Source organism: Salvelinus namaycush, chromosome 2, assembly GCF_016432855.1.
Source record: "Salvelinus namaycush isolate Seneca chromosome 2, SaNama_1.0, whole genome shotgun sequence".
NCBI lineage: Eukaryota > Metazoa > Chordata > Actinopteri > Salmoniformes > Salmonidae > Salvelinus > Salvelinus namaycush.
The window spans coordinates 78,733,339-78,743,305 of NC_052308.1; the positions used below are offsets into that span (position 1 = coordinate 78,733,339).

At 46.2% G+C, this 9,967-nt stretch overlaps 1 protein-coding gene across 1 annotated transcript in view; it reads right to left on the minus strand.

Moving 5' to 3' along the window:
• Nucleotides 1-1,165: 1,165 nt before the first annotated feature.
• The window catches only part of dennd1c (DENN domain containing 1C), a gene marked incomplete at its 3' end in the record, with an annotated part of 26,089 nt that continues 17,287 nt past the window's right edge, over nt 1,166-9,967 (minus strand). The window contains exons 11-19 of the mRNA XM_038967792.1: nt 8,652-8,753; nt 7,428-7,521; nt 5,000-5,040; nt 4,822-4,878; nt 4,571-4,606; nt 4,228-4,347; nt 1,955-2,052; nt 1,440-1,641; nt 1,166-1,357 (exon numbers count right to left, since the gene is read on the minus strand). Of these exons, the coding sequence (XP_038823720.1) occupies nt 1,166-1,357; nt 1,440-1,641; nt 1,955-2,052; nt 4,228-4,347; nt 4,571-4,606; nt 4,822-4,878; nt 5,000-5,040; nt 7,428-7,521; nt 8,652-8,753 (942 nt within the window). The remainder of the gene's footprint in view (nt 1,358-1,439; nt 1,642-1,954; nt 2,053-4,227; nt 4,348-4,570; nt 4,607-4,821; nt 4,879-4,999; nt 5,041-7,427; nt 7,522-8,651; nt 8,754-9,967) is intronic.

The window sequence follows — 9,967 nt, forward strand, 5'->3', positions numbered from 1 at the left end:
CTGGCCTTATGCATTACATCATAGACCTGTATAAGAACGTTACAGAATGTTCAGATAGAAATGTATGGTGTAGAACCGGAATTACTGTCTGTCGGTTAGAATATGGGATTGTGTCAATTCTATTCATTCTATTTCTACTTGCAACATTCAGAGCGCTTCATGTTCCTGAGTTTCACTTCCCATCCCAATTTCTACTCTGACTCAGCAAGTCCCTCAGTCTTTGAAAACAGCAAAATCATTGGCTGAGCTATGCGCCACTCAAACAGTCCTGCACCAATCATCAAGCCTCAAATCTCTTCTTCAGCTCAGACACCTTGACAGGGGGCGGGTCTTCCTGAGCTATGGCGTTCCCCCCTGGTTCTGATTGGTTATTTATAGGCATAGTCAGGACAGGTGTGGCTATGACAGGTCCAGCTCTGTCATTCGGTGAGACCTGGGTGTTGTTGGGTTCCTGAGGGCAGCTCTTCTGTATAGTGTCCCAGGTCCGAGGTGTGTTGCTGGGCTTACTGGGTTTAGGTGAGCCCCTGGTCTGAGCCTTCCCATGGAGGGTTTGCACGGAGGCCGGTGACTGGAACAGTGCTACAGCAGATGGAACACTGGGAGAAAGGGGTGTGGGTCCCACCTCTATTTCCTCCCCTTTTTCTTCTCTTTCTAGCTGACCCAGGGGTTGTTTAGAAGCACGGGTTGCTGTGCCGTTCTCAGGCCCAGGAAAAGCAGTGGTTTTGGGGAAGAGTCTGTCTCCTTCCTGGTTGTCCTCCACTGCCCCGGCCCCGGCCCTAGACTCAGTACCCGGCCTTGGGCCTCTGTTCCTGGGTAATTCTCCTGGTGTCTTGGGGCCTCTCTCCTGCCCCTGGTTCTCCTCTTCTTGTTGCTGGTCTTTACCTCTGTCATTTTGCATCTTCTCTCTCTCTTTCTCTCCCTCCACTTCTTTCCGCTTCCCATTCTCATCCACACATTCAGACTGAATCTTTGGCTCCATAGTGATGTCTTCATCCCTCTTCCTCTCCTCCATCTGTTGATCATCCTGCCCTCCTTGCCTCAGAACATTCCATCTCTCCATCCCCACCTCTTTCCTCTCTTTAAGCTCCTCTGCCTCCACCAACCCCTTTTCCACCCCCTCCTCTCTCCTTCCCTCCTCTCTCCACTCCTCTCTCCTCCCGTCCTCTCTTCTTCCTTGAGGTGTTTCTGATGCTTCCTCTGACAACGCCTGTCCCTCTCCTAGGCAATCAGAATCATCTGTCTGTTCTGGCCCCTCCCCCATGTAATGTAGCCCCTCCTCCTGGTTCCAGCTGTGCAGACTGCCACTCCCACCGATGGACACGCCTAGACTCTCCTGACTGGGAGTGGCCAGGCCCCTCTGTTGACACACAGGGTGAGGAGATGAGGTCTGTGTCTGGGATGTTTCCGTGTGTGTGTGACCTGTCATGTGCTGTCCTCACCTGTCTGATGTAGTCAGTAGTATCAGGTCCAAACAGGTCTAGACTTCGTGTCCCGTAGAGCAGGCCGCGGTCATGGGAGCTCCGGGCACTCAGCGTGTCAAAGATCTCCCCCAGGAGGTCCATCTCTTCTGGGTCACACATACCTGAGTCTCCCCCCTCCTCCTCCTGGAGCTCTGGGTCTGCCACGGGGCCTGAGACAGCACTGATACACACATATGGATGAACATTTTGGTTCCATCACTCTCTGACTCAGTCTGTGTCTCTGACTCACTCACCCTCTCTATTTTTCTCACTCACTCACTCACTCACTCACTCACTCACTCACTCACTCACTCACTCACTCACTCACTCACTCACTCACTCACTCACTCACTCACTCACTCACTCACTCACTCACTCACTCACTCACTCACTCACTCACTCACTCACTCACTCACTCACTCACTCACCACCCTCTCTCTTCCTGTCTCTCATTCATACTCTTCACTCTCACTCTCCCGCCCTCTCTCTCTCACCTGTCCTGCCAGTCTTCTTCCCAGGTGTCTCTGTTCTCTTGTGTGTTCTCGTCGTCAAGGAGACAGCCTTGTTTGTTAACTGGACGACGGGGACGAGACTGACATAGCGCGACAGAACAAGACATAGGCATGTCATAATGCGACACAGCAAGACATAGCAAAATCATCACAATAGAAGAGGTTAACCTGTTACCGCACCTGCTGTCTCGACCTCTGAATGCTCGGCTATAAAAAGCCAACTGACATTTACTCCTGAGGTACTGACCTGTTGCACTCTCTACAACCACTGTGATTATTATTTGACCCTGCTGATCGTCTATGAACGTTTGAACATCTTGAAGAACAATCTGGCCTTAAAAGGCCATGTACTGTTATAATCTCCACCCGGCACAGCCAGAAGAGGACTGGCCACTTCTCAGAGCCTGGTTTCTTCCTACGTTCCTGCCTTTCTAGGGAGTTTTTCCTAGCCACCGTGCTTCTACATCTGCATTGCTTGCTGTTTGGGGTTTTAGGCTGGGTTTCTGTATAGCACTTTGTGACATCTGCTGATGTAAAAAGGGCTTTATAAATACATTGGTAATAGAGGGAGGTCTTACCTTCCCAAAGTGTTGTGTGATTGGTAATAGAGGCAGGTCTTACCTTCCCAAAGTGTTGTGTGATTGGTAATAGAGGCAGGTCTTACCTTCCCAAAGTGTTGTGTGATTGATAATAGAGGCAGGTCTTACCTTCCCAAAGTGTTGTGTGATTGGTAATAGAGGGAGGTCTTACCTTCCCAAAGTGTTGTGTGATTGGTAATAGAGGCAGGTCTTACCTTCCCAAAGTGTTGTGTGATTGATAATAGAGGCAGGTCTTACCTTCCCAAAGTGTTGTGTGATTGGTAATAGAGGGAGGTCTTACCTTCCCAAAGTGTTGTGTGATTGGTAATAGAGGGAGGTCTTACCTTCCCAAAGTGTTGTGTGATTGGTAATAGAGGGAGGTCTTACCTTCCCAAAGTGTTGTGTGATTGGTAATAGAGGCAGGTCTTACCTTCCCAAAGTGTTGTGTGATTGATAATAGAGGCAGGTCTTACCTTCCCAAAGTGTTGTGTGATTGGTAATAGAGGGAGGTCTTACCTTCCCAAAGTGTTGTGTGATTGGTAATAGAGGCAGGTCTTACCTTCCCAAAGTGTTGTGTGATTGATAATAGAGGCAGGTCTTACCTTCCCAAAGTGTTGTGTGATTGGTAATAGAGGGAGGTCTTACCTTCCCAAAGTGTTGTGTGATTGGTAATAGAGGGAGGTCTTACCTTCCCAAAGTGTTGTGTGATTGGTAATAGAGGGAGGTCTTACCTTCCCAAAGTGTTGTGTGATTGGTAATAGAGGCAGGTCTTACCTTCCCAAAGTGTTGTGTGATTGATAATAGAGGCAGGTCTTACCTTCCCAAAGTGTTGTGTGATTGGTAATAGAGGCAGGTCTTACCTTCCCAAAGTGTTGTGTGATTGGTAATAGAGGCAGGTCTTACCTTCCCAAAGTGTTGTGTGATTGGTAATAGAGGCAGGTCTTACCTTCCCAAAGTGTTGTGTGATTGATAATAGAGGGAGGTCTTACCTTCCCAAAGTGTTGTGTGATTGGTAATAGAGGGAGGTCTTACCTTCCCAAAGTGTTGTGTGATTGATAATAGAGGCAGGTCTTACCTTCCCAAAGTGTTGTGTGATTGGTAATAGAGGGAGGTCTTACCTTCCCAAAGTGTTGTGTGATTGGTAATAGAGGCAGGTCTTACCTTCCCAAAGTGTTGTGTGATTGGTAATAGAGGGAGGTCTTACCTTCCCAAAGTGTTGTGTGATTGGTAATAGAGGGAGGTCTTACCTTCCCAAAGTGTTGTGTGATTGGTAATAGAGGCAGGTCTTACCTTCCCAAAGTGTTGTGTGATTGGTAATAGAGGGAGGTCTTACCTTCCCAAAGTGTTGTGTGATTGGTAATAGAGGGAGGTCTTACCTTCCCAAAGTGTTGTGTGATTGGTAATAGAGGGAGGTCTTACCTTCCCAAAGTGTTGTGTGATTGGTAATAGAGGGAGGTCTTACCTTCCCAAAGTGTTGTGTGATTGGTAATAGAGGGAGGTCTTACCTTCCCAAAGTGTTGTGTGATTGGTAATAGAGGGAGGTCTTACCTTCCCAAAGTGTTGTGTGATTGGTAATAGAGGGAGGTCTTACCTTCCCAAAGTGTTGTGTGATTGGTAATAGAGGGAGGTCTTACCTTCCCAAAGTGTTGTGTGATTGGTAATAGAGGGAGGTCTTACCTTCCCAAAGTGTTGTGTGATTGGTAAACGGCTCTGAAGGCAGTCTGATTGTTTGCGGCGGTGTGTGTGTGTTCCGGACACGGAGTTGCCTCTCTTAAGGGACAGAATCTCAACCTGCTCCTGCACATATATAGAGAGAGGATGAACACACACACACACACACACACACACACACACACACACACACACACACACACACACACACACACACACACACACACACACACACACACACACACACACACACACACACACATACACACACACACACACACACACACACACACACACACACACACACACACACACACACACACTACAAAACAACAACAACAACACATACCTTGGGTGATAGAAAGTTCCTCAAGCCACGTTTGGCCTGAAAGAAAAGACAGAAAATAATTAGTAGGAAACCATATTTCACTAAGGGAGCACACACACACACACACACACACACACACACACACACACACACACACACACACACACACACACACACACACACACACACACACACACACACACACACACACACACACACACACACACACTCACACAAAGACACACAGACACACACACAGACTACGCACTTACCGACTTGTACATGTGAGTCTTAGACTTGACGTTAAGGATGAGAGCTCCTCCCCCTTTCTACCAACAGAGCAAAATAATCAGACAGACCAATCAGAACACTTGAGACATTATTTAACCAATAGCAAGTAAGTGTAAAAGATGTGTGTTTTGTAAATTACAGAACACTGTAAGTTCTTACCTTCAGGTTGCCCACCAGTTGATGATAGGCTTTGGTGCTTCCTGAAAGAGAGAGAGAGAGTTATTAATTTTTCAGCAGTCTTATGGCTTGGGGGTAGAAGCTGTTAAGGAGCCTTTTGGTCCTAGACTTGGTGCTCTGGTACCGTTTGCCGTGCAGTAGCAGAGAGAACAGTCTATGACTTGGGTGACTGGAGTCTTTGACAATTTTTGTGGCCTTCGGTACCGAGTCAATGTGCGGGGGGTGCAGGTTAATCGAGGTAATTTGTAAAGTGACTATGCATAGCCTTCCTCTGACACCGCCTAGTATAGAGGTCCTGGATGTCAGGAACCTTGGCCCCAGTGATGTACTGGGCTGTACACACTACCCTCTGTAGCGCCTTACGGTCAGATGCCGAGCAGTTGCCATACCAAGTGGTGATGCAACCGGTCAGGATGCTCTCGATGGTGCAGCTGTAAAACCTTTTGACGATCTGGGGACCCATGCCAAATCTTTTCAGTCTCCTGAGGAGGGAAAAGGTGTTTTCGTGCCCTCTTCACAACTGTCTTGGTGTGTTTGGACCATGATAATTCATTGGTGATGTGGACACCAAGGAACCCGAAACTCTCGACCTGCTCCACTTCAGCCCCGTCGATGTTAATGGTGGTCTTTTCTGCCCTCCCTTTCCTATAGTCCACGTTCAGCTCCTTTGTCTTGCTCACATTGAGGTAGAGGTTGTTGTACTGGCACCACACTGCCAGGTCTCTGACCTCCTCCTTATAGGCTGTCTCATCGTTGTCGGTGATCAGGCCTACAACTGTTGTGTCGTCAGTAAACTTAATGATGGTGTTGGAGTCGTGCTTGGCCATGCAGTCGTGGGTGGACAGGGAATACAGGAGAGGACTAAGCACGCACACTTGAGGGTCGCCCGTGTTGAGGATCAGCGTGGCAGATGTGTTGTTGTCTACCCTTACCTCCCTGGGGGCGGCCCGTCAGAAAGTCCTGGATCCAGTTGCAGAGGGAGGTGTTTAGTCCCTGGGTCATTAGCTTAGTGATGAGCTTTGAGGGCACTATGGTGTTGAACGCTGAGCTGTAGTCAATGAACAGCATTCTCACGTAGGTGTTTCTTTTGTCCAGGTGGGGAAGGGCAGTGTGGAGTGCGATTGAGATTGTGTCATCTGTGGATCTGTTGGGGCGGTATGCGAATTGGAGTGGGTCCAGGGTGTCTGGCATGATGGTGTTGATGTGACTCATGACCAGCCTTTCAAAAAACCTTAATGGCAACCGACGTGAACGCCACGGCGGGTAATCATATAGGCATGTTACCTTCACTTCCTTGGGCACAGGGACTATGGTGGTCTGTTTGAAACATGTAGGTATTACAGACTCGGTCAGGGAGAGGTTGAACATGTCATTGAAGACACTTGCCAGTTGGTCCGCGCATGCTTTGAGTACACGTCCTGGTAATCCATCTGGCTCCGCATCAGTCGTCAGCTGGTGCTCTTATGCATGCTTAAGTGTTGTTTGCCTCAAAGCGAGCATAAAAGGCATTTAGCTCGTCTGATAGGCTCGCGTCACTGGGCAGCTCGCAGCTGGGTTTCCCTTTGTAGTCCGTAAGAATGTTCAAGCCCTGCCACATCCGACGACCGTCAGAGCCGGTGTAGTAGGATTCAATATTAGTCCTGTATTGACGCTTTGCCTGTCTGAGGGCATAACAGGATTTCTTATAAGTGTCCGGATTAGTGTCCCGCTCCTTGAAAGTGGCAGCTCTAGCCTTTAGCTCGGTGTGGATGTTGCCTGTAATCCATGACTTCTGGTTGGGATATGTACATACGGTCACTGTGGGGACGACGTTGTCAATGCACTTATTGATGCACTTCAACTCTCTAGAGACAGCAGGAGCGGTAGAGATACTCTTAATGATCGGCTATGAAAAGCCAACTGACATTTACTCCTGAGGTGCTGACTTGCTACACCCTCGATAACTACTGTGATTATTATTATTTGACCATGCTGGTCATTTATGAACATTTGAACATCTTGGCCATGTTCTGTTATAATCTCCAACCGGCACAGCCAGAAGAGGACTGGCCACCCCTCATAGCCTGGTTCCTCTCTAGGTTTCTTCCTAGGTTTTGGCCTTTCTAGGGAGTTTTTCCTAGTCACCGTGCTTCTACACCTGCATTGCTTGCTGTTTGGGGTTTTAGGCTGGGTTTCTGTACAGCATTTTGAGATATAAGCTGATGTAAGAAGGGCTATATAAATACATTTGATTTGATTTGGCCAGCATCGGTTTGTGAGGACTTAAACAGACAGACAGACAGACAGACAGACAGACAGACAGACAGACAGACAGACAGACAGACAGACAGACAGACAGACAGACAGACAGACAGACAGACAGACAGACAGACAGACAGACAGACAGACAGACAGACAGACAGACAGACACCTGCTTCTGCTGTTCCACACTGTAGCATCTCTTGTTCAAACAGGTCGTCTGGCTCCATCCCTCTGTTCAGCAGCTCCAGACGTCCATCAATAAACTGAAAAGCAAAACCCAGTCAATGAACTGCTTCGTTAGTACATCATAGTGACTCCTATTCAACCCTGAGAAGATCATTCTACTGAATATCAATATGTTTCTAATAATAAACTTAGAACTGTTTTTTCTGTCATCCTGACAAAGACATAACGGTTGAATTGTTGTGACAATGAACACCTAAGGAAGTGGAGCTGTATTACAGAATGTGGATTATTACAGAATGTGGATTATTACAGAATGTGGATTATTACAGAATGTGGATTATTACAGAATGTGGATTATTGCAGAATGTGGATTATTACAGAATGTGGATTATTACAGAATGTGGATTATTACAGAATGTGGATTATTGCAGAATGTGGATTATTACAGAATGTGGATTATTACAGAATGTGGATTATTACAGAATGTGGATTATTACAGAATGTGGATTATTGCAGAATGTGGATTATTACAGAATGTGGATTATTACAGAATGTGGATTATTACAGAATGTGGATTATTGCAGAATGTGGATTATTACAGAATGTGGATTATTACAGAATGTGGATTATTGCAGAATGTGGATTATTACAGAATGTGGATTATTACAGAATGTGGATTATTGCAGAATGTGGATTATTACAGAATGTGGATTATTGCAGAATGTGGATTATTACAGAATGTGGATTATTACAGAATGTGGATTATTGCAGAATGTGGATTATTACAGAATGTGGATTATTACAGAATGTGGATTATTACAGAATGTGGATTATTACAGAATGTGGATTATTACAGAATGTGGATTATTACAGAATGTGGATTATTGCAGAATGTGGATTATTGCAGAATGTGGATTATTCTCTTTTGCTGATGGTCAGACATCTAGACTACAAATGACCTTTTGATGTTTGTATGTTGACCTGTTTTTCTTGTTTGTTTTACACCTCCATTCCACGAGGACATTTGATATCCGCATGCGTGTGTGTGCTACTTGTTCTCATGTTTGTTTTGTTATGGCATCCCCAGAACAGCAGAGGGCAGCGTCCTGTCTTGAGATGAACTCACCTGTTGGAAGAGCTGCAGGAGGAGGAGGGCACTCATACTGATATACACACACCACACACACCACATCACACACACAGGTACCTGTTTGAAGAGCTGCAGATGGACAGCACTCTGTAGGAACTGTCTCATACTGGGAGACCTGTGGTCCAGGAACACTTCCTCACAGAACATGACCTGACCATTCTACAGAGGGAGGGAGGGAGGGAGGGAGGGAGGGAGGGAGGGAGGGAGGGAGGGAGAGGCAGAGAGATGGTGAAGAGAAGACACTTTATTGAAACAGGTGTCTTTATATACAGTATTATAGAGTATTCTACAATATTATTAAATACAGAGTAAAAAGCATCTGCACGTTATTGTATTTTAATGTTATTTATTCTAACTGCGTTCCCAGAGTATTCCAGATTATTATTGTTCTAACCGTGTACCCAGAGCATTCCAGAGTATTATTGTTCTAACTGCGTTCCCAGAGTATTCCAGATTATTTTTGTTCTAACCGTGTACCCAGAACATTCCAGAGTATTACCGTTCTAACCGTGTACCCAGAGCATTCCAGAGTATTACCGTTCTAACCGTGTACCCAGAGCATTCCAGAGTATTACGTTCTAACTGTGTTCCCAGAGTATTACCGTTCTAACCGTGTACCCAGAGCATTCCAGAGTATTACCGTTCTAACCGTGTTCCCAGAGTATTCCAGAGTATTATCGTTCTAACCGTGTTCCCAGAGTATTCCAGAGAATTATCGTTCTAACCGTGTACCCAGACTATTCCAGAGTATTACCGTTCTAACCGTGTACCCAGAGTATTTCAGAGTATTACCGTTCTAACCGTGTACCCAGAGCATTCCAGAGTATTACCGTTCTAACCGTGTACCCAGAGCATTCCAGAGTATTACGTTCTAACTGTGTTCCCAGAGTATTACCGTTCTAACCGTGTACCCAGACTATTTCAGAGTATTACCGTTCTAACCGTGTACCCAGAGCATTCCAGAGTATTACGTTCTAACTGTGTTCCCAGAGTATTACCGTTCTAACCGTGTACCCAGAGCATTCCAGAGTATTACCGTTCTAACCGTGTTCCCAGAGTATTCCAGAGTATTATCGTTCTAACCGTGTTCCCAGAGTATTCCAGAGAATTATCGTTCTAACCGTGTACCCAGACTATTCCAGAGTATTACCGTTCTAACCGTGTACCCAGAGTATTTCAGAGTATTACCGTTCTAACCGTGTACCCAGAGCATTCCAGAGTATTACCGTTCTAACCGTGTACCCAGAGCATTCCAGAGTATTACGTTCTAACTGTGTTCCCAGAGTATTACCGTTCTAACCGTGTACCCAGACTATTTCAGAGTATTACCGTTCTAACCGTGTACCCAGAGCATTCCAGAGTATTACGTTCTA